General features: G+C 40.8%; 2 protein-coding genes and 2 pseudogenes across 2 annotated transcripts; 1 reads left to right on the plus strand and 3 right to left on the minus strand.

The window, feature by feature from the left end:
* Nucleotides 1–3,961: 3,961 nt before the first annotated feature.
* LOC100029347 (AP-1 complex subunit mu-2-like) lies at nucleotides 3,962–7,978 on the minus strand (annotated as a pseudogene).
* Nucleotides 7,979–8,514: 536 nt separating this feature from the next.
* LOC100015316 (carbonyl reductase [NADPH] 1-like) lies at nucleotides 8,515–9,527 on the plus strand. Its single transcript, XM_056803929.1, has one exon. It carries the CDS (start codon nucleotides 8,589–8,591, stop codon nucleotides 9,417–9,419), a length of 831 nt encoding a protein of 276 aa, XP_056659907.1. The 5' UTR covers nucleotides 8,515–8,588; the 3' UTR covers nucleotides 9,420–9,527.
* Nucleotides 9,528–9,688: 161 nt separating this feature from the next.
* LOC100619313 (ras-related protein Rap-1A-like) lies at nucleotides 9,689–17,500 on the minus strand (annotated as a pseudogene).
* A 5,281-nt stretch (nucleotides 17,501–22,781) lies between these two features.
* On the minus strand, nucleotides 22,782–23,453 carry TICAM2 (TIR domain containing adaptor molecule 2). The gene is given in 1 exon segment (NM_001204347.1): nucleotides 22,782–23,453. A coding segment is annotated over 1 exon segment (672 nt).
* Between the last annotated feature and the right edge of the window lie 1,775 nt (nucleotides 23,454–25,228).

The raw sequence follows: 25,228 nt of genomic DNA on the forward strand, positions 1-25,228 counted from the left end.
CTTGCACCCTGTAATTTCCCTTGCTATAGTTCCCCCTTTGCACAAAACCTAAATTGTGTTGAAAACACTATTTTGGCATTTGTGCACCAACTAACTTACTTACAGATTACCTAAACTAAAATATATAGCCCAAATAACAAACAACCTACACTCAACTATCTTAACTTATCTAATACTATCCTATTCTAGGGATTTCATCAAGGAATGGAAAAAAGGGATTAAATAATGAACAAGTACAAATTTCAAACATGCAAAAGTACAACAAGCAAATAACAAAAGTAAAAGATAAATACAACTTCCATGCAAACATTAAGCTCATAAATACTATTCTCATCTACTAATACAAAACATTCTACTACTATTATAATACATAATATCAAAGTTAGAGAAAAATTTTTTAAATTATAATAAACACAACATTGCATAAGTTTTACAAAGAAATTAAACCAAGACATTAAACTCACATATGCAAACTACATGTAACAATAGATAAAATTATACATGTGATCTATTCAAACAATTTCACATATATACAGATAGTACATGCATACAATATATACATACATGCTACACACGTACACATATACTCCATATTTACACATATGTTACATGTGTCATATGTACATACACTATAATACAATTAATTTTATAATCCTATTATAAACACTATTTACATTATTTACATATATTTACAATTTTGTGTGATATGTGATGTTATATGTTATTTGTGTTATGTAAATGTATGTTGTTATGTATGTTGTAATGTAAGTCAATAGTTTATCTTTTCTTATTTATCTTAAATTTTAATCTTTATCTAACTAAAGCCCTATCTTAATAAAATTCTCCTGTCTACTTATAATTCTATACTAAGTATCTACCTAATTTTTGTTTATAACTAATTTATAACTACTTATAATATTATTAATACCCTAACTATACATTGTTTCATTCATTCACATAATGAATCAATGTAACCTAATCATATTTATGCATTTGTATTTATGTTTTATGTTGTTATTTTTGCTGTTATATTGTTTTAATAGTGTTATGTTAGTGTTACTGTTATGTTACTGTTGCATATAATCTACTTACCACTACTTCAGATTTTTCCTCCTGTTTTCATCTCATCTTGATTGAATAATTCTTCTTATCCAACTCCATGGTAATAAATATATTTATGAATGTTTGTAAATATGTGTTATGTTGTTTGGTGTTATAATACATTATCCAAAATTTTCTTAATTCATTAGTGCATTAATCTTGTGATCTTCTTCATTGTAAATTTCTCAAAGTCTTTAAATTTATAAGTTTTCAGTCTTTTAACAATGTCCATTAATTTCCTCGTGTTTTCCTCTTCATCTGTATTGTCCTCTTCCAAATGTCCTCTTCCACTGGAATGGTCCTCTCCTTACTAATCTTTCTGACTGCAGACTCAATTTGACTGATGATTCTCACTTTCTATTATTTATTCATCTTCAATTTCTTCTTGTTCAATAATTCATACATTTTCATTATTTATACCATGTGCTAATTTGATATGTGAACAATGATACCATGAATCTCTACCAAAAACTTTTAATGATGATGGAGGTACTAACACAATGGTGTAAGGACCTATGCAACTCTCTTGTGTTGCTGATGTTATAGCAAAATTTTTAACATATACCTTATCTCCTGGTTTGAAATTATGGAGAGAATAATCTAATGGACCAGCTTGGATCAATACTCCCATATCATGTAATTCTTTAAGTCATTGTTGTAAAACACTTAGGTAAGAAGGAAGTTGACAATCTCCTAAGAGAGATGTATAGACTGTCTTACAAGTTGTTGCTGGTAGTGGAGCATGTCCAAAGAGCATTTCATAGAATGATGCATGTAAATCTGCTCTGGGGCTCATACGTAGCTAAAACAAAGCTATGGGAAGAATATCTAGCCATTTTAGATGAATTTCAGCACAGATTTTCCCCACCATAGTCTTGAGTTCCCTATTTTCATGATCCATTTGATCTGAACTTTGTGGGTGATAAGGAACATAATATTTAGGTATCATTCCTAGATTCTCATAGACTCTTTTCAGGATATCTTTGGTGAAATGAGATCCCTTATCAGAGTCTATGGTAAGTGGTACTCCAAATCTAGGAACAATTTCCTTAATCAAGACTTTTACTACAAAGCTAGCTGTATTTATATTTTTATTTGAATTGCTTCAGGCCACTTAGTTAATCTGTCCACGATTACCAGACAAAACTTGTATCTTCCAGCTTTTGGCATATTGATGTAATCATTTTGCAGACTCTCAAATGGACAATATGCTAAAGGTCTATCACCTAAACCTTTCTGTCTGAATGTCCCTTGGTTGGATTTTTGGCAAACAGAACAGCTTGTAAAGATCTAATTAGCTACAGTACTTATTCCAGGAGCTATCCATTGCCTATTTACAGAGTCAGCTATAGCTTGAGTACCAAAATGACCTCTTGTGTGGATGGCTTGACACAAATAGGTATACAAATCTTTTGGTAGCAGTATCTTGAGACTCCTTTCCCCTGATTGGGGCCTTTGAATTCCTACCTGGCTCAGAGGAAGCTGAAGAGCTCTCTCTCTCTCTCTCTCTCTCTCTCTCTCTCTCTCTCTCTCTCTCTCTCTCTCTCTTTCTCTCTCTCTCTCTCTCCCCTTTTCTTTTCTTTCTCTCTTCCTTAATATGTTCCCTCTATTGTAAAATAAACTATCATAAATTCCATTCTGACTTTAATAATTCATTTTGGGGATTTAGTAATTAAATCCCTGGCAACTAATTAAATATATTCAGTCCAACCATAAATTTAACAACTTGTACATCTAATTCCATTACAAAAATATGAAGAACCATAAGTGAAATATATCAAATCTGGATTTTCAATAGGAGTGTCTTTTAAATCCATCCTAGGCATATGCATTAGATCTACTACTTCTACATACTCATAGAATGGTTCAGCGTTCTTTGGCAAATCAGGAAGAAGTGTAGCTGGATTTAATATACTACACCTTCTCAACTGAATGTTTTCACTACCTAGGAGTATAATATTTATTGGTCTGAATATGCTTGAGTACAAAATTTCCTCATTAGTGCTTCTATTTGATGTGAACAATATGCAGTCAATGGACATCTCAAAACTAAATCTGCTGACTTCTGGACTAACAAAGCTGAAGTTGCTACACCCCTTAGACAAGGAACTGTACCAGTAGCTATTGGATCAAGCTGACAACTATAATATCCAATTGGAGGATAACTTTGTCCTAAAGTCTATGTCAGTACACCAGAAGCAATACCTTTTGCTTTATTGACAAATAGTTGAAATGCTTTTTTTTTTTTCAGGTCTCAACTTTCTAACACTAGAAGGAGGGGCAACAGAGAAGCTCAGGCAAGGCATGGCTGAACCTGCTTTCAGAATACAGAAGGGTGGAAGATGCAAGGGGACCAAGGCAAAGCTGGCTTTTCTGACAAGGCACTGAGGCAGTGGGAGGAGAGGGTGGGGGCAAATCAATTCCCCCACCTTTACATCATATAAAAATAGGAAGGAAAGACCTCTAGGCAGATCCTTGTCCCCTCTCCCTTCCCAGTAATGGAAAATCCCACCTGAGATAGAGTCAGGCAAAGGGGATCCAGCTACTTAAGGTTGCTTCCAGGCTCAGGCCTCCAGATCAGGAGTGAGGACAATGAAGGGGCTGAGACTCACAGACTGTGGCCATGGATGCCCACCCCATTCTCCCAAATACAGACAAGGCAGACTTTATAAACAGGGACCACAGTCGCTCCTCAAACATGTAAAGGCCAAAGCTGCCCCCTAAACACAAAAACAGGGTTGTTTCCTATTCACAGACAAATGAGATGCTTCTCAAACACATAAGAATAGGGGTCGTTCATTTTCACAAACACATACACACTTGAAAAATTTTTGGGTGGGAGGGTCCACAGGGCAAGGTGCTGGCCTCCACTGCTCCAACATATACTTCTTTTCTAGCTGGTCCGAAGTTGATAATCCCTACTCTGGGTGATATGTTGAACCCAAGGAAGAGCTTGGTACCCACTCTTCTCAATGATCTTCATGTACCATACCTGTATCCCAGAGACAGTAAAATAAGGAATCTCAAATTTGACAGAGATGGGAGGCCAGCTCTCCACTTCCTCTTTCTCCAGGCAGGCAAGCCAAAGTGTACTCTCATTAGGTATTCCTTTCCTCCAGGAAAGGACTTGATGTTCCAGATAAACACATTTTTCTCAGGCAGGTACTTGGTGCTGCCCACACTGGTTTTGAATCAGGAGAAATCTGCATCACTGTGCACTGGGACTACAATCTCCACACTCTTGGCCACTGACTGCTTCTTAAACTGGCCTTTAGCCTTAACCATAATTTCTACCCTACTGTGTGAGAACTTTTCAATGATAGACTCAATCCATATCAGTAGTTTTCCCTGGGTATTGAGCCAATAGGACATAAGTTCAAAGTCACCATCAGGTGGGATGATGGAGATGGTTCAATCATTGTCAAATCTAGAAAGTCGTACACACTGATGGAACTTAACATCTTCCAATTCAACAGACTTGTTTTTATTTCGGCCAGTGAGTTCAAAAAGTACCCGGTTATTGAGTCCCAATCTCAGCTCTGGCATGCTAGACAAGAACACCTTCAGCTTAATGGTGTCCACAATCTCACTCAGCAGCACAGTCCCATTGGCATTGACCAGTAGGTTGACAGACTCAATAACATCAATGAAAAACCTCATTTTCTTATATTTGATATACTCAGAATGCCAAGACACACCATTGGTAACTGTTGGGGGCACTCGGGACTTGCCTGTCTCTAATTTGTTGCCCTGCTGGGTGATATACTCCAGGAGAATTTTGCTGTCCATGGTTTGTGGAAAGCCAGAATCCATGAGCTCATCCAATAGTTCATAGACAATGACGAAATTGTCTGGGATGCATGCTCTCTTCCTCTAGTTCCTTGAAATACTCAAAGAAAACCTCAACAGCCTTGTAGAGAAAAGAGTACACCAGAGAGGCATTGGCATTCTTGAGGGTGGTAGCCACCAAGTAAAGTTTGCTATATTTGATCAACAGGAAGTGCACCTTGCCATGGGTCAGCAGTGGGGTCAGGGCTCCCTCTTCTTCCTTCTGCAGGGGAATGAAGTAGTCAATCTTGGCCATGCTCACATCCCCCTTGTAGTTCTGGCAGATCAGGGGCTGGGTTGAGGGGAGGGGGAAGGAGGGGCCCTCTCTAGGGAAAAGGGCTAGAGTGAGGAAGGGCCCCCTCACAGAGATGTCTCTTTTCTTCTTTCCTCTTTCTTTCAGGTGAGCCTGTTCAACTGCTGGGCATCTTCCCCTTCATGTCCAGAATGAAGACTGCAGACATGGCAGGAGCTGGGTCTGGGCAGAGCAGGGGCCTTCCTTGGGGCACAGAAGGAGACCTTCCATTGAAATGATTTTGTATAGTCTGGAATACCCAAATCTGGGGCAGATAAAATGGCTTCTTTAAGCTTACTTAAGGCTTGCAGATGTTCAGGTTTTAGTTTCAGAGGTTCTGGTTCTATATTCCTGGTTAAATCTGTTAAAGAGTTTGTTAATTCACTATACCCTAGTATATACACTATATACTTTTAACTACCTGACCCATAACTATTTCTTCCCTTACATTTTGGGTCTTTTATGTTTTAGATCATGCATGCCCAGCCATTCTATGATTCAGCTTGGGGAAGCAGTAGCCAAAGCAGGTGCCTCTGACTGTTGGGTGTATATGAAGCTCCCCCAAAGCAGAGAGAACCTGAGGCCACTAGCCTCTGGTTTCTGTGCCTCAGAGGCTTACCCAAAACCTAAGGCTTCAAGGAGATTCTCATCCATTCAAGTTTTGGCTACTCACTTGTGGGATATGTGGACCTTGCATTTGTAACCTTGTCACTTCTCTAGTTGCTTCTAGGGTAAAAGCACTCATGGGAGTCACCCAGGTACCACTGTAACCTCGGCAACAATCCCAGCCTGATGATCTGGACATTGCCTACAGGCAATACCTCTCTCTCCTGACAATAGTCAGGGACAGCTCTACAACCATTCTCAGTTCTGAAGAAGCTACAGAATGTTGAGACCATCGCCCCTTTTCCCTTACATATTAGGAGAGGGGGGAGATGACATGAGATTGCACCCCCAGAAACAGGAAAACTATTATCAGGGAAATTCCTTTGCTCCCTTACATCCTTATGAATCCTACTCTAAAACATCCAATGCCTCCTTTAGATTTAAGATGGACAGAGAGATGCACCTCCAGGCTACACCTTGATTCTATCAGGCTGTATCTTGGGCATCTGTCTGTTCCGCAAAACCAAAGAATCTTTTATGAGGGTCATTCCCAATGTCTCTAGGCAGACCCCAATCAGATAACCAAACCCCTGACTGAATGAAAAGAGAACCCATTATGGCTATAACATTGGCTGCTTTCTTTGGCCTGGCCAGGGCTGGGAAAGGGATAGCTTCCCTCGCCTTACACCAGGGTCTGGTGGCACTCAGAGCAGCAGTAGATGAGGATCTTGCTAGGATTGAGGCTTCTATTACCCACCTTGAAAAATCTCTTACCTCCCTATCAGAGGTAGTACTCCAAAACAGGTGAGGATTAGACCTCCTATTTTTTAAAATCATTCATAAAAGCTGTAATTTAATCTGTGACAGTAAAACACAAGAAGCAATATTAGAGTTGGTTTAGTATATTATATATTTTAGCTTTGAAAGCCATAGAAATCAGTTATCCCAGTTTTTTCCCATAAAAAACTCATTTTTCTCCACAGCATTATGTACAATTTTAATTAGAATATAATGGCAGAATGATATTCCATAACTTTTTAATTTAAAATGAAGTCAATGACTCAAAAAGGTTATTTGCTGCAGTGAGATTGTGGGGAAAATTTCATATTCTATATCTATATCATTATAGATATAAAATATAATGGTTCAACTTTTTAGTGCTTGATGGGGAGGAATTATGATAAAAAGGTCAATATGAAATCATTTAATTAGAGTAGCAATACCTAACATTTGAAATGCATCCATGCTCTTTTGTATAATCATATTAGAGTCAAGTATATTTATTTTCATATCTGTTATAACTGCTATTTGAATTAAAATGGATAATCTGTGTGGAACTATTTCTGGTTACATTGAATGAGATATACTCTGGCTAACTAGAGAGCTGCTAGGGGACACCTGAAGCTGCCTAGTTATAATGAAGATAGATGAGAGATAAAGAGAGATATTGCTAAAGGGATGCTCTGGAGCTGCCTATAGATCACTAATGGCTTATAAGTCAAGATATTTCCTACCCTCTTCCTCCCTCCATTCCACCCTTCACCTCCCAGCTTTCCACCCACAACTTATTGCCCCTTTTCCCCTCCCCCCATTGATCAGCCACTTTTCTATGTAACTCAAAAGTGAACTGTGAGGTTTAGAGAAGATACTCTTGTTCTCTTTCTCAGGTAAGGAGGTTTATTGGGAAAGATAGGACAGGATGGGAACTGAGGTGAGAGGGGTGAGGTTTGTCCCTAATCTATAAAGAGGATTGGGAGGGTTTTGGGAAATGTCAGTCCAGCTACAGTTCTGACTCAGAGACAGCCAGAGAGATGGAAGACAACTGTTAAATTTTCTTTCTTCTTCAGTCAGACAATCTCTGCTTGAGTAATTCAAGTCCAGACTCTGTCAAAAACCACAAAGGTCTCTCTTTCTGATTAGGTTAGGAAAAGCCAGTCTCTTTTGGTCAGGAACCCAGAGAAGAGGTTTTTCCCTTGGTCAGTAACCCCCAAGAGAGAGAATTAGTTCCTCTCCCTTGGCCAGCTCCAACTGCCTCCTCCTGGGAACATTCTATTGGGAATCTTCCCCTTGATTGACAGACAAGTCCTTCACCTTGGTCTGCATGCCTGGATTGTCCTGAAAATCCTCTCTTTCTTCATGCCTCTTCCACATATTGCAAAGGAGAAACACTATTGTCTTATTTTTCCAAGAGATAGACTGTAAAGGGTGAATCCCAAATAATAAAATGCCCAAGTCAGCTGCCAAATTTTATGGTGATTTAATTGATATAGTAAAGAAGGTTTTAAGAAGAAGGAGGAAAGAAGGGGCTAATACCGGGCAGGAAGATAGGAGATCTAGAAAGTAAGGGGTTGACTGTGAAGGAGGAAAGAATCAGTTTGACCTCCAAAGAAGCTTAGCTAAGATGTCTGCACCTGAAATCAGCTCCAGGGCAAACTCACCATCCAACACTCTAAGATGCCGGAATGCTTAGCATGATGCCAACCAGAGTCGTCTCTCCAGGGAAAGAGAAAGAGGCAGAAACTGATGTGCCTTATATGGATGTTTTTACATCACTTTTCTGCATCTCATCTGTACCAATGAGGACTTAGCTTGACTTAGGACAGCCCAGAGGTCTGTCCTTTTTTTGCACATGTCTGTTGAAGGCCATCTCCTCAGATAATTAAATCTTGAGTTTGATGCAGACCTTTCAAAATCTTGTTAAACTGAGATTAGCCCTCCCCTCGGTCTGTGTATACCTGCTTCCCTCTTAGTCATCCAAGTCATGTCCTCCAGCAGCCGAGTAGCCGTGGTGACAGGAAGTAACAAGGGCATCGGCTTCGCCATCGTGCGCAATCTGTGCCAGAAGTCCTCGGGAGATGTGATTCTCACGTCCCGGGACACGACGCGGGGCCAGGCGGCTACGAAGAAGCTGCAGGAAGAGGGACTCAACCCGATTTTCCACCAGCTGGACATCGATGACCCACAGAGCATCCGGACCCTGCGGGATTTTCTCAAGGAGTGCTACGGGGGTGTGGACGTGCTGGTCAACAATGCGGGAATCGCCTTCAAAGTCGCTGATACCACACCTTTTCCTATTCAAGCTGAAGTGACCATGAAAACCAACTTTTTTGGCACCAAAGCTGTATCTGCAGAATTACTGCCTTTAGTAAAACCCCGAGGCAGAGTGGTGAATGTCTCTAGCATGGTGAGCTTACGTTCTCTTAAAAGCTGCAGCCCAGAACTACAGCAGAAGTTTCGCAGTGACACAATCACAGAGGAAGAGCTGGTGAGGCTCATGGAAAAATTTGTGGAGGATACAAAGAAAGGAGTGCATCAGAAGGAAGGTTGGCCCAACAGTGCTTATGGAGTGACCAAGATTGGAGTCACTGTGTTGTCTATCCATGCCAGGCAGCTGAATGAGCAAAGGAAAGGTGATAAGATTCTTCTGAATGCCTGCTGCCCAGGATGGGTGAGAACTGACATGGCAGGGCCCAAGGCTACCAAGAGTCCAGAAGAAGGAGCTGAAACCCCAGTTTATTTGGCTCTTTTGCCCCCAGATGCTACAGAACCTCACGGCCAATTTGTCATGGAGAAAAGGGTTGAAAAATGGTAAACTTAGTTTGTGAATCCATTCTAGAATGTTACCTATCTCAGAGTTGATTTAAAAGTGTATTTAGAAAGAAACAAAAATAAAAGTATATTTTGAGACTTAAAAAAAAAATCTTGTTAAACTGATTCTGTTATTCCAAGCTTCTCCATTGTTATTGATCAAGAAGTAGCTAAATCAGATCTTCTAAAGAATGGTCTGATTAGGGTGGAATAGTTTTAAAATTCACATACACAGAGCAATTTTTTCTCCAGGGAACTTGTGCAAACCATTATAAGATCTAGATTCTTTACATAATATGTAAAACAGGAGAAGCCTCTTTCAGGTATGTTGTTAATTAATTAATGTATTTTTTGAAGTCTGGAATGCTGGCACTTTCCAATGAGGCAACAGTTCTTCATTCCTGTAATCTGGCTCAGAGCTGCTGCATGGTGGGGTCTAAAGCAGCAGGCATGATTTCTTTGTAGGTTTCTTCTTTTCCTCTGGTGGTTTTCTATTTACTTGTTTGACCAGGTCATAAAATAGCTCATTAACATTGATCTTTGGCTTTGCAGAAGACTCTTTTAAAAAGCACAGTTACATCACTGTCTTGCTAAATTCTGACCCTGTTCTTTGCCAACTACTTGTTCATCTTCCAGGTCACATTTATTGCCAACCAAAATCATCGGAACATCTTCGGTATCTTTAACCCATAAAATCTGTTCCCTCAAGTTCTGTAAATCATTAAATGTGGACTGAGGTGTAATAGACTATACTAGTGCAAACCCTTGGCCATTCTTCATATACAGATCTCTCATTGCTGTAAATTGCTCTGTTTCTGCTATATCGAGGATTTTAAGTATACACTGTTGGGAATCAACTTCAACTTGCTTTCTGTAGGAGTCTTCTATTATAGGATCATCATATTTTTCAACAAAGATTCCTTGGACAAACTGTACAGTCAAAGCAGACTCCCCCACACCTCCTGAACCAAGGACCACTAGCTAGTACTCAGGAATGATGTGATCTGTCCAAATGCTGATAATCCCCAGACCAGGAGCCTCCTCCTCCTCCTAGACCTTCTATTTTTGCAGCAAGGTGGCCTCTGTGTGGCCTTAAAAGAGGAATGTTGCTTTTATGCTGATCATAGGGGGCTAGTTAAGGACTCTATGTCCAAACTCCGAGAAGGCTTCGCCAAATGCCAAAAGCAGTGGGAGTCACAAGAATCATGCTATAATCAACTTTTTCATCACTTTCCCTGGATGACGACACTCATATCTATGTTATTAGGTCCCCCGATCCTCCTCCTTCTCCTTTTAACCTTTGGTTCATACATTCTTAATCACCTAGTAGCCTTTGTCAAGGATCACATTAATACTGTCCAGCTACCTTGCCAGTATTATCAAACCCTAACTCCTACTGAATCCCCTTATGATAATACGGTTGCATGAGGAAGATTCTTCATGTACAGCAGAAGAAGTGGGGAATGAAGAACCAGCTCCTATTCCCTTCCCTGTCCCCTCCACCCATAGAAACCCTGCAGGCAAGTCATCACCTCCTGACATGTGCAGGAACTGATAATGACCCCAGCCCCAGAAGTTCCTGTCAAGTTCCTGTTCACTCCCCCCAGCCCAGGAATTCCTGTGCACTCCCCCTACCACAGAAGTTCCTGTTCACTCCAGTGTATAAAAGACCTTCAAACCCCAGAATTAGGGCTCGGGCCATTTTAGAGTGCCAAGCCCAAACTGCAGTTTGTTTAATAAACTCCCTCTTGCGTTTTACATTGTTGGCCATCATTTCATTCTTGGGATCGATTTACCGGGTACTTCAGTTCCAACCTTTGCTATTCCCTCATCTAGAATCTAAGAAAAAGGAATGAGAATAAGCATTTAAGTCACATGCACTGTGTTTATAAATACTTGATCATCACAATTACCCTGGAAGGCATGTACTTATTATTATCTCCATTTTACAGTCTTGCCAGCAGGAAGGATTCACCTGTCTTCTAATGTCAGGGCAAAGAGGCAACAGGTATAGAGGAATATATCCCCACAAAATTCAAATGGCTAGGGATTTTTTTTTATGTTGCTAGGAAACACAAGGAGTTTTATCTGTGGAATGAGTAAGATTTAGTGGCAACTAGAAGAAGAGTTCAATTAACAAATATTTATTAAATATCAACTATGGACCAGGCACTGTTCCAGGCACACAATAAATTTGTTAAACTGATTATGTGTAACACTTTGCCAAGGCTCTAGGGAACAATTCAGTATATTAGCCACTTTCTCAGTGCCAAATATAATTTCTTTCAAAATATTTTCCATGAATTTATGAATAATAATGTGCTGGGAGTCATCAGACCACGATGCCTTGGCACTCACGTGTGGTAGCTGGGGAGACCACAGAGTGGTCCTTGGCAAGATGTGACTGCCCATTCTATCCCCCTTGCATGATTTCTTTCATCAATGCCCCTTACCTATGAATTGACAGGATTATTATTCCCCCTAGTCTCAAAAGAAATAATGAAAGAGCATCACCAAAAGATCAGACCCTTAAATCCAATCCCAAAAAGACTATCAGGGGTTAACTTTTACTTAGGTACATAATTCCCAGCAAAACCGCAGCTACAGGCCAAGCCAAAAACTTTCCTACACACAGAAGCCTATTCTCATGAAGTCAGCACACAAATCAATCATAGAGGCCCAAGAGATAAGTACAAGTACATCAAGCTTCAGTATGCCTCAGTGACTCGATTACACAAATCAGTAACTCCCTAGAAGCCACCAGTCTAAATTTGATTGTGTTCCCAGACCCCTCAGCCTCCACGATATGATTGTTGAATTGTCTTCTAAGAACTGCTGATTAATGATTCCATTTTATTAAAAGCAATATGTAATTTTCCTTGATTGTTTGTAAGCTCAAAACTTCTCACAGGGTAATGAGAAAATTAAGCCACCTAGGACGAAATCATTTATCTTGTGTGCAACCTTTATTCTGTCCATAATCACAATATAAGAATATAGAATGTTAATCAAGTGATTTGTTAAAATTTGATGTATCACTTTTCCAATGATCTCTCTTTGATTTTGTGTATCTGCATGCCAAGAGAATCGGTATAAAAATAAAGATCAGACGTCGGGAAAGCGGAGCAGCTATCAGATGCAAAGCAATCCCATGGCTGTTATGATCAAGCTGTCTTCCGTTTGTTATTTTTGTTGACTGATCATTCGCCACCAGTCAGGATACCCTGGAGTCTCTGGCAAAGGTGGACTTTGCCCGTGACAATAATGTTTAATTGAAAGGGCAATGAGATAGTTCAGTGGATAGAGAGCCAGGCCTGGAGGTGGGAGGTCCTGGGTTTCAAATCTAGCCTTAGATACTTCCTGGCTATGTGACCTTGGGCAAGTCACTTAAACCCATTTGCCTAGTCTTTGCTGCTCTTCTGCCTTAGAAATGATCCTTAATATTGCGTCGAAGACAAAGGGTAAGAGTTTTTTAAAAATTATATTTAGCTGAGTTCCTTCCCTGATATTATTCTTGTCATAACCCCCTCTGGATCCCTGTTTTCCCCTTTTAAATGTTCTTTGGGCATACCCTCCTTTGTTAGTTAAGGTAAGAGTGAAGTTCATTTGATAGGCACTCTTTTCCTCCTCCTCCTCTCATTGTTACAGACGAAAGAGTGGTTGCCATAAACTGTGACTGTGAAAATATGGTTTCAAGATTTTGAATTGCCAAAACTGTAAAGATAATTTTTAGTGTCTTGATTTTATATTAAAAATAAAGTGGTTGCCATGGGAAAAATTCCCAAATATGAAATACCCAAGTCAGCTGGGTTTTTATGGAGATTTTAATTAATACAAATAAGGAATTAAAGAAAAAGGAGAAAGAATAAGAGAAATATAGTATGAAGGGCCTAGGCCAAAATGGCCTAGGCCTGAGCCTTAAAAGAGACTAGTCAGTCTTTTATCACTCACTACAAGATTTTGTTCTAAGCAAAACTCTAGTGTTCAGAGAGACCCTCCAGTTCAGCTCAGGAAGCTGATCCAAGTTCAGCCACCGAGAGAGAGAGCTCTCAGCCTCTAATTCAGCTCATAGCTGAATTTACTTCAACGGTCTTCTGACCTCCTTTTAAAGAGAATTTTCTTCTATAATACCTCCCCTAAGTTTTCACATCTACCATTCACAGGACTGACCATTCTTAATTCACATCTTCTTTAGTTCTCACCTTCTCTGGGTAGACTAAACCTTCACACCTCTTGCTAAACTTGCTTGAACTTTTAGTGATTAATCTGACCTTCATAGGTCACTTAGCACCTTTTTGTATCAGATCTAAAAATAGATCCAGCTTAAGAGCTTGGCCTCACTATAAGTATGAGTTAAGTACTTTTTCATTGTTCAGTAAGGAGTTTACAACTTTATCTTCCCCTAAAGTATGCTTAAGTATGGGTGGAGTAATGTAAAGTTCTCACATACATTCCTGACTAAGTACCTCCATTGTTTAAAATGGGGAATATCCTTAACTAAATGTTCCAAGGTAGAGTCTGAGAAGTTTTAAGATTCACAATCTGAGAAATTTTAAGACTCATATCATTTTGCATTTTCTTCTTACATTCAATCATGAGAAATATCAAATTACTGAGAAAAAAAGAGTCTACTTGGAAATCAGTTCTAGAAAGTCACATCTTTGGGGGAAGCTTCATAACGTTTTAATGTTACATATGTAAGGGGCTTACCTTGCATATGAACAGGCCTCCTAATATAGATAAGCCCTGCATATGGAGAAGCACCCCCTGGGTGAGAATAGCCTCCATTGATTGTGCAACTGGAATAGGCTGGTCTTTAAAACTGGTCAAATTGGGACAATCTTTCTTTTTCCTGCTATGGGCATTATGAATTAAATTGAGAAGGGAGATATCTTCCATCCCCACCCCAACCACCCAGTCCTTTATAGATCTTGTCCCTGAGATGTTTGTATAGTCCTGTTTGATATGCCCTTGGTTTTGGATGCAGGAGGTGATCCCCCTGGACCCAGAGTGTGAGCTGTTGTGGGAGAGCTAGAGGTAACCTGGACAGGGAAAGGTTGCTCTCTTCAAGAATAACAAGCTCCAATAATTAGATTAAAAATAGAGACATTTATTGAGTTGAATGGCAGGTACAGGTGGAATAAAGCCTCTCAGAAGAGATGGGATTTTGGATTATGATACCCTTTTGATGACTGGGGCTCTGTGACCAGAGATGGGTAGATGGGGTAGAGTGCCTCAAAGACTGAAGGGGGTGCAAGGATGATTAGATATCTGAGACACAAAGGGATGCTTATTAGACATGGGAGGAACATATCTGTGCTCATCAAAAAGTTAAAGGGAGAGACTAAAGGGAGTGTCTCTCTCCGAAACTCCTTTCTTATCATATGGTGCTCAAAATCACCTTCCTTTGGCCAGTACTGAAAGGAAAAAGGAATTCCTTATGTACTTGTTAACCTGGGATTCCTCTGAGTTTTGGGGGTGGCCAGGGGAAACTCTGAATCCTATGCCAGAACCACAATGACCTTGGAGCCAAGAATCCAGGCATAAAGTTGTTTCTGTGGGTCAATTTGGCAAGGAAGCCAGGCAGGGTGCCTGTGACTTTAGCCAAGGAAGCATTTGGACTTGGAACTGTGGAACTGTGAGCTATAGAAATAGACCTAAATTATAAAGCTAATCCCCTTCTCTTTCCCAGAGATTGGGTCTAAGGAGAAGTCATTGATCTCCCACATTTTTGGAGTGAACTATTTGTTTATTTGTTTGATATCTTTGAAATATATCCCTTTGTAAAAGCTAATCCTATTTTTGGTGACTAAGTAGATTTGGGGTGCCAGGGACTCCCTCTAGAATCCCCTAAATGACTCTCTAGCCTTTTAGGTTTGAGTAGGACCTCTTTTTAAAAACCGTTATCAAGTGTTTTTGTTGATTTTGTTGTTTTATTGTTAGTGTTGTTTCCCCCCCATAAGGAAAGGGTTTAGAATGGTCACCATGTTGAAAGGATGGAAGTGTTGGCAGAGAACCTAGAACTCTAGGAATGTAATAAAATGTGATCTGCTTGGCCTTCACATTTGGGGATCAGAATAATCAGTCTTACACATGCTACAGGAAATGTCACAGCAAAAGGGTGCCACTGATTGTTTGAGCTAAAAATATCCAGTCTGTAGCAAAAGTCACTGAGACAAAGCATCGCGCATGATCAATCAATTTCTATTTGAAATTCCAGTGGAGGCCCCCAGTGAATTTGGGTCCAAGATTTTCCTTCAGGCCAAGGACATCTCTGCTTAAGAAAAGCATTTCTTTTATAGTCATCAAGGTGGTGACATACATAGAACGGAATGGCACAATTCCAGGATTGATCATCTTCAGAATTGGGGGATACCCTGTGACTGGCCCAGGCCCCGTACATCAACCATAACGATTTTGTCAGCAGGCTTTGTCGGCAGTGACTAATATCCTGTCCTAAGCCTTTCCAAAATGATCCACCACAGACCACTGCCGCTGAGGCCTTCCACCTGCCATCCGGGCTGAGGCTTTCAGGAGAAATCAGATAGCTGATGTTTGGTCAGCAGTATCCTAGGGGAGAGGCGAAAGAAAAGGTCACTCAGGAAATGGGCAGCTGGGATTCACAGCGAGGATCCTGCTCCAGCAAGCTCGAGCGAGATCATGAAATCCTTTGTGGCAGTCATATGATTTTGCCTTATAATCTATAGTAATATAACAATCACTATTACATACATAGTATACCTCTCAACTGAACAATCTTACCAGGCTGGTCAATCTAACATCAATCACTGATCTGCCCAAATTACCAAGAGCGGAGTAAATCCTGATTAAATGGAGTAGGGGCATTAACATTATCTTCACATAATTAAAAGTCAAAACAAAAGACAGCCAAAATAATGAGATGGCAGGCTAATACAATGCAAAAGGCATTTTAAAATTAAATTAGGGCTAGTTGAAATTAAATTTAGTTACCAAAAATCTTGGAATGAAAACTGTAGATAAGGTGCTTTATTTCCTTAAGGGAAGATTATAAATTCCTTATGGAGAAAACAGTAACAATAAAACAACAAAACCAACCTCTAAAAATCATGATTAAAAAAAAAAAGTCCTGGGAGCAACTGGGTAGCACAGTGGATTGAGAGCCAGGCCCTGAGATGGGAAGTCCTAGGTTCAAATCCGGCCTCAGCCACTTCCTAGCTGTGTGACCCTGGGCAAGTCACTTGACCCCCATTGCCTAGCCCTTACCACTCTTCTGCCTTGGAACCAATACACAGTATTGATTTCAAGATGGAAGGTAAGAGTTTAAAAAGAAAAAAAGTCCTACTGAAATCCATGAAGGCTAGAAAACATGAGCAAACCCCCAAAGTAATAGGGGTAGGGAGCAAAGGGAAAGCATCAAGAAGGCAGAGTATTTTGGATACAAAGGGAAAGAAATGTTCTAAGTATGTGTTATGAATTTCTTTTTGTGTTGTGACACTGAAATACGAGCAATTACCAGGCAGGAAGTCCCACTTGTCCAAAATCAATTTATTTATTTCAAGAGAGATTATGTGTAACCACCCTTTTTTTTTCTTCTATAAAAATAAATTCATTCTAGAGTCTGATATGGTGCAAGCAGCATGTTTTCTTAGTCCCTGGCTGCTTCAAAGTTGGCCTTTGGGGCACAATTATGGACACCACTAATTAGTAATAATAATAATTTGTTGTTGTTATTCAGTCTCTTGACCCCACTTGGGGTTTTTTTGCCAAGCATACTGAAGTGGTTTGCTATTTCCTTCTCCAGCTCATTTTCCAGATGAGGAAACTAAGACAAATGGGGTTAAATGACTTGTCCAGGGCCACATAGCTAGAAAGTATCTGAGGCCATGTTTGAATTCAAGAAGTCTTCCCAGCAGTCTATGAACTGTGCCACTTAGCTGCCACCCTTTGGAAACCAGGGAAACCAGGGCACACTTGATAAGTTGTGGCAAGAATTTTCAGGATTCTTGTTAGCTGCTGCACAAAAAAGCCAACGTGGGGTACTGACAAGCATTTATGCACTGTGTGTGGTGTGAAAGACGGCTCACTGTAGGTGACGGTGGGCATGCACGTCTCACAATTCTACAGATGACTCACACACATATGTGTATACATACATGGTTTGGGAGTACAGGGCTCCCTAGACACCGGGTGTCCCTAGAGTAGCTTCGGGGAAGACCTTGCATTCCTGCAGAGCTGGCACAGGGGGCACTGCTCTGCCTCTGCCCAGTGCCTGGGGACACTTTTTGCAAGCCCTGCCCCTCAGTCCAGACACCCAAAGCAAGCACTTCCTCCCTCAGCTCTCCCTCCCAATGTGGGGGCTCACCACAGCTTGAATTTGCCCTTTGGGTAGTCAAACCTGGAAAAGGTGGTTCACCAATATTGTTCTAGAGGAATCCCAGGTCTAGGAGCACTTGAGGAATTTGCCAATCTTGCATCTTGATAGTGCTGGCAAAAGAAAGACAGCCTTAATGCAAACAAAAGAACAAAAACTTTGTCAATATGGAATCTAGGAACCTCAAACTTGTAGCCTAGTAAGATCTGGTGAACCCCAAGTTTTAGGACTAGCTTATAGGTTGGAGATCCCAAAGTTTGCCCTTGTTCCCTTTTCCTGTGAGAATCCACCCTGAAGGGAATCCCAGGCTGGTAGTTTTAGACTGAGTGGGGGACCCTCAAGGGAATCACAATCCTAGTTGGGTGAGACTAAACATATGCTAAGGACCCTCTTTGTCTTAGGTAGTCTCCCCTATTGTATCAGACCCTTTCCCAAGAAGACCCACACCTGGGAAGGAACCATCCTTTAGTATCCATTGTAAGCAGCGTAAAGGATAATTTTAGCGTTGTGACCTAAATTATATTAATTATGGGTTGCTATGGATATCACAAATAACAAAAATTATTTACCCAAGTCAGTCTGGAAATTTATGGTGACTTAATTAATATAGTGGAAAGAAATTTAAGAAGGGAGAAGGAAAAGGGTGTAGGATTTCTCCTGCCTGGCTTGTGCCAGGCAGGAAGATTAGAGGCTCTAGAAGGTAAAGTTTTGGAGAGTAAAAGAGGAAGGAATCAGCCTGAACTCCAAGAGGGCTCAGCCTAGATGCCTGAACCTGAATTAGCTCAAGGATAAACTCACTGCCAAAACCCAGACAAATAGCTGCCATCACGCCAAGATGTCAGAACACTTAGCATGCTACCAGTCAGAGACGCCTCTCCTGAAAAAGAGGCCAAAGAGAGGAAGTGATGTGTCTTATATAGATGGTTTCACATCACTTTCCTGCGTCTCATCTGTACCAATGGTAGCTTAGCATGACTCAGGACAGCCCAGGGTCTGTCCACTGTTTCTGCACATGTCTGTTGAAGGCCATTTTCTCAGATACTTAATCCCTGAGTATGAGACAGACATTCCTGACCTTGTTAAACTAAGTAGGGTGGAGAAATGTAGCGTTCCCAAGACTTGATTCTGTTAGACCAACTATCTCCATTGTTGGTAGTAGTCTCTTGGTAACCGAGGATGATGATTGTCTTTGTGCGTTTTCATCTATGGTGTATAGATGAGTGTGCACAAAGACACTTGTGCGTGAAGGAGATTTAAGTGGAAAAGTCGATGCACAGAGACAGTCCCACTCTCTCGGCATTGGAAGCCTGGGTCCAGTGACTAATCAGGAAATAGCTAAATCAGATCTTCTAAAGTACAGTCTGAGTATGGTGGAGTAATTTTAAAATTCACAGCAGCCCCTTCCCTTAGACCCCAGTCTCTAGCTAGATTCTTTCCCAAGCTTGATTGTATCCTGTGGTGTAGTTTGAACACTCCCATTTTCCTTGTAGCTATAGTGATGTCAATCATCTTTCCTTGTCCCTGGATCCCTCAAATGGTATAGAGCAGTGGTTCTCAACCTTTCTAATGCTGTGACCCCATAATACAGTTCCTCATGTTGAGATGACCCCAAACCAAAAAATTCAATCCTTGGACTCTGAGTAGGCATGTGGCCATAGCTCTAGAGGGGTGGAGGCATAACTTAGCCCTGTACCTCTTTCCTTAATTAAAGAGTGGTTTTTCTGACTATTGATAGTTATGTGTTTTTTCCCAGTTAACAAAGCATTATAGAGTATTGATTCTAAGGTGGAAGGTAAGGTTTAAAAAAAATTAAGAAAAAAAGAGTGATAGAGATTATCAAATCAAATTTTGTCTTAGAGCCATGTTGGTGAACCGATGGCATGCATGCTGGAGGAGGTTGTTCTCCTCCTCCTCTCTACATGCCTGAGGATGCTTCTCATATGACCTATTCCTCTGCCCACCAGCCCAATGGGACCACTTCCTTCTTCCCCTGTCTGGGGTAAGGTGGAGGGGCTCACATGTGACATGAGGGTACAGTTTGGGCACTCATTCTCTAAAAGTTTCACCACCACTATGTAAGATTTAAATTAATGTCTAAAACTCCAGGTATCAATTTTATAAAGTTTATTAATAATCACTCAAAGTAGAAGGAAAACAAGAAATAGAAGTATAAAAAACTAATTATCTAGTAAAAAGTAAACCATGTGAGTAAAACTGCCTCTCACCTTTTACCCCTTCCACAAAATGTGATCATGATCACAGGAAGAGAGAGAGGTGATGCTACACAAAACTTATATCCTCCCTACATCAGCACATAACATGAAGAGAGTGGGGATGCTGGGAACTGAAGTCCAGGGGTGCAGGTTCTAATTACACAACTATTTAGAAGTTTCTCCCATTGTATCTAGGCCTCTCTCAGGTAGTCTTGTCCCTGGCTGGAATCCTCCTTCCCTAGCCTCCAAGTAAACTAATCAATTGTCCTTTTTTTCCTTTATTTCCCAAAGGGTATATAAGACCCCAAGTTCTTCATTTCTTTGGAAATTCCCATGATGGATGTTCCCATTTTGATACATTTTCCAGGAGACATTGTTCCCAGGGTCCCAGGGCTTGGCTCTGTGTGGCATGTTTATGACTGTGTAGTGGGTCTTCCTTGTCCTGAGGCTTGTTCTTTGCAACTGCTTTAGTGGTTCTGGGTTTTTCTAGGTTGATATACTGAAGGCAATATTCAGGAGACATTCAGTATGCATCAAACAGGCAAAGGAAAAAAAAGGCAAAGAAATATAGTAATAGCAAATATTGGACAAAATGGAGTCATTTATGTACTAGAAATCCACTTTTGACATTATACATGTAGAATGTGTGTGATGGTGTATGTGTATAATTTTTCAGCAGCTAAACAAAAGTTTCTTTAAAAATCACCATTTAGATACACAAAAAACTGAACTGAATTAATGTCAAATTTGATCTTATGGAGACGCTGGGTAGCTTAGTGTATTGAGAGTTGGATGAGACATTAGAAGTCAAGCAGTTTAACTCCCTCATTTTACAAATGAGGAAATTAAGGCAGAGAGATTGTGCCCAATATCATACAGGTATTGAATGTCAGACCAGGATTTGAATTTGGATCTTTTGACTCCAAACCCAGAATACTTTCCACTACATTACATTGAAATGAAGGTGAGTGCCCTTCAAGAAAGAAGTTCAATCAAAGAATGCCAAACATTCGTTAAAAGTATGTCACTTAGGGGCATCCAGATGGCTAAGTGGATCGAGAACCAGGACTGGAGAGGAGAGATCCAGGGTTTAAGTTTGACCTTGGCTAGGCAAGTCATTTAAGCTCAATTGCCTATGTCAGTTCAATTTCTGGACGCCCCAAGTTTGCCCCTGTCCCTTTGTCTTGGACTGAACAATGAATCGGTGTACATTGCATGTCCTAAATAAGAGTGATAGAAATGCTCAAATCCTCACTCACTCTTCTTGTCTTGGAAGTTTCCCCCATTGTATCAGAGATCCATTCCCAAGAAGCCATCACCCTCCTTTTTGTAGCCTTTGGAATTTAGGCCCCTTCCTGACCCCAGCCTCTAGCTACAGCTTCTTTCCCAAGCCTGCTGGTAACCAGACAGTACGTTTGTTGTACTATGTTTCCCCAAAAGATATACAAGTCCCCCCGTTCTATTATTCTGTGGAGAATCATCTTTGGTGGCGATTCTCTCAGAGACATTTCCCCAGAGCCCCAGAGTTTTGACTGTGTAGTATTTGTGCTGGGCTCTGGGTGGCAGCTGAATATTAAGGACTTGTCTCTTTTCCTGATTAAAGATTTGGTTTTATAACTACTTTAGTGGTTCTCTTTTTTCCAAGTTGACACCTAGATTTTCTCACTCTTTTGCCTTGGAACTGCCAACCTGGAAAAACACAGAACCACTAAAGCAGTCACAAAGAACAAGTCATTAAGCAGGACAAGGGAGACAGAGCTCTTATGGCCACCACACAGAGTCATACGGACATACAACAATACCACACGGAACTAGGCTATGAGACGCTGGGAACGATATCTCCGGGAAAATGCACGATGAATGGGAGTGTCCATCATGGAAATGTCCATCGAACAAAAGAACGTGAAGCCTTTTATATACTTTGGGAAATATAGGAAAATAAGGACAACTGACCAATTACATAGAAGCTTGGGAAAGAGGCTGTAGCCAGAGGCTGGGGTATCTGGGAGAGTCCCAAATACAGTAAGAAAACCCAAGAAACCAAAAAGGAGAATTAGAACTTGAGAATCTCTAACATTCCTCTTCAGGGTGCTTAATAGCTTATTGTTCAGTTTGGGACAAGGGTCAGTTTGGGAGATCCTTGAAGGCAAGTTCCCACTGGACAAAGGTAAATTTGGGGTCAGAACCAAAACTTCGTATAGTTCTGTGTAATTAAAATTTGCTCCCCAGGACTCTCTTTCCCAGCACCCCATTTGCATGTTTAGCTAAGTGCTAAGGTAGGGAGGATATATTTTTGTGTAGCTCCTCCCCCTCTCTCTCTGCTCCCGGGAAGGTTGTGGAGGAGGTTGGGTAAGAGCCAGGCAGGAGAACTTTGCCCATGTTGTACTGTTATTTCTTCTACTTCAAGTAATTACTAACAAATCTTATAAAAAATAACACTTGGAGTTATTGGATATTAATTTAAATCAATTCTAAGACAGAAGGTCAAGTTAAGAAAAAAAGAGTACATCCTTTGTCATAGTCTCAAATGGGGGTGGAAGGGAATGGGACCTTTAGACAATGTTCCTGGGAACAGAGGAACCAAAATAGGTAGTGCTTGTCTGGAGAAGCAGGCAAATTCCATAGGCTTCAGTGCCAATGACTTCCCAGAATAAGCATCATTCTTATTTCTGCTTTCTCAGAAATTTTATTTGAGCTTTTTTGGAAGATGTTATAAAATGGCACCATCATTTTGCCCTCCCCTCCAATGATGTCATTTTATTTTGCCTCATCACTAAAACGTCCTGCTCCTCTTACTTTTCTAAGCATCCACTGTATTTTTTTCATTTTTCCATATGGCCTTTTGTTTCTCATACACGGAATCCTGGAAAATTTTTTCTACTTGTTTACAAAAGCCACAACTTTTTTCTTCTAGAGCATTGATGGTCTGTAAGGCAAATGGAGTCCGATTTCTGGGGAGAGGATTATTCAGGGGTCTCATTGGTATGACAGAATTGTATTTGTGCTGTCTATTAACAGAGTTCATTAGGGATGTATAGAACTGGAAATTGCACCAAGTGTCCCTTAAAAAGTTTTCAGTCAATAAAAAAATAGTCCATGCAGACCCGTTGACAGCATCATCTAAATTCTGCAAATGCTGTCTGCCACATGGCATTTCAGCGAAGATGATTCCAGGCTTAATTCCAAAGTCATTTTGCAGCATCTCTTGGACCCTGAGAGCTTCATGGATGTCATCATCAGCATGCAGAATCACAAACTTAAAGAATATCTCTTCGTCCACATCTTCTGCAGATCTGTCTCCTCCTCTCACCTCCTCTTCTTCCTCCTCTTCCTTTAATTCCTTCAATTCCTTGCCATTCTGGCCCTCTTGATCATGCAGAGTAATATTTTCAAAGAGCTTCGTGTCCTTGTTCTTCTTCCTTGAAAAAACAGGAAGAGGATTGGAATATATTTTCGAGTTCTGGATGCCCATGACAAATATCCAAGTCAAAACAGAGTTTTACTTAGTTTCAGCATTCCTTTTGGATCTGAAACAAGAAAACAAAATGGATAAATGTTAGAGGCAAGACATTAAAAAAGCCTGAAATTTCATGTCAGCCTGACAAGTGCCAGACATTTAGGATAGTTATGACTCAAGAAAGAAATGTCAAATGAGGAGAAGGTAGGTGGCTCAGTAGAGAGAGCACCATGCCTAGAGTCAGGAGGTCCTGGGTTCAAATCTGCTTCAGTCACTTCCAACTGTAGTGGAACCCAGAAATAAACAGAGGAGGGAATGTTAGGGGCACAGAAAATCCTTAAGTTTCAGAGGAGGAATGAATGATTCCCTTAAACCTGGGTGGCCAGAGACCATCCCAGATGACCATAAATAAACAGATAAGGATGGCGGGTGTGTTACGCCCTTCTGAGATTATCTCCTGATAAACAACTTAGGGTCCTTCCCCCCAGTTACCTGTGCTTGTCTTTTAGAATGTTATTCTCAGGCCCAAACCCTCCCTCCCAAGTTATCCATCCTTGAGGACATATACTAGCCCCAAGCCCTTCCCAAAGTCGCCATCTCCAGCTCTCTCTCTCCAACCTATAGTCAGCTATAAGTCACATGTCTCCTGCTCCCTTGTTTGTCAAGTATTCAGCTCTCCCATTAAAATTAAAAACAACAACAACCACCACCCACTTTTTGTCACTTTGGGCAGGCAAACTCCCACAGAGGAGCTGCACGACTGCCTTCAATCTCTCTAATGAACATTTTAAGCTTTATTGGGATGCCTTTGTAATACTTTACATGTGAAATCTTCAGGAATCAGGGCAGTTCTCCCCATAACCCTACCGGTGTGACCCTGGGCAAGTCACTTAGCTCCAGTTGCCAAGTCCTTCCCTCTCTTTTGCCTTGGAACTGATGCTTAATATCAGTTCTAAGCCAGAAGGTAAGGATTTTTTTTTAAAGGAAAGAAATGCAAAATGAGCAATTCAGAAAGCTAGTGATTTTTCTTTTGAGAATTTCAAGTAGTCTAGCAGATCAAGGAGGTTCTGGCTTACAGCTGGAATTTTCACATAAAATGCCCAGCTTAACAAAATTGGCCATCGTTAATACATTTTGTAGTTAGTCTTGGCAAAAAGACCCTTTTACTCCCCTTTACCAACATGTAATAAAAGTCAAAGCTCTGCAGCAATTGTCAGTGAACCACTTTGTAGGATGTATCCGTTTTTTAGTTTTCACTTTTTACATGTTGATATAATTTTCAATAATCACTTTCTAACATTTTGAGATTTATGTCCTCTCTTAACCCCCCACCATTCACCCCCTCCCCAAGACATCTCTCCTCCCTCTCCAATAGGATACGAGTTTTCTGCTTTGGGTCTTCTTTGACTGAGTTCGCCACCATGCATCATGCAAGATCTCACCAGCCTTGGTACTCTGTTGTCAACGTGGAATCTAGAACCGCCCAACTTGTAGCCTAGTAAGAGCTGATGAGCCCCAAGTTTCAGGACTAGATTGTGAGTTGGAGACCCCAAAGCTTGTCCTTATTCCCTGTTCGGGAGAGAATCCACCCTGAAGGGAATCTCAGGCTGGCAGTTCCAGACTGAAAAATGGACCCCAAGGTAAGACTGTCAGGCGGGGCCAAGCCCAAGCCAAGTGCCTCTTGTCTCCAGAAGCCTCTCCCGCTGTACTCCACCCTCCTTTTGAGGATCAAACTCAGGACCTTCAGCTTATGAGACTGACGTGCTGCCTACTGTGCTAAAGAGTCACTG

Source organism: Monodelphis domestica, chromosome 7, assembly GCF_027887165.1.
Source record: "Monodelphis domestica isolate mMonDom1 chromosome 7, mMonDom1.pri, whole genome shotgun sequence".
Taxonomy (NCBI): Eukaryota; Metazoa; Chordata; class Mammalia; order Didelphimorphia; family Didelphidae; genus Monodelphis; species Monodelphis domestica.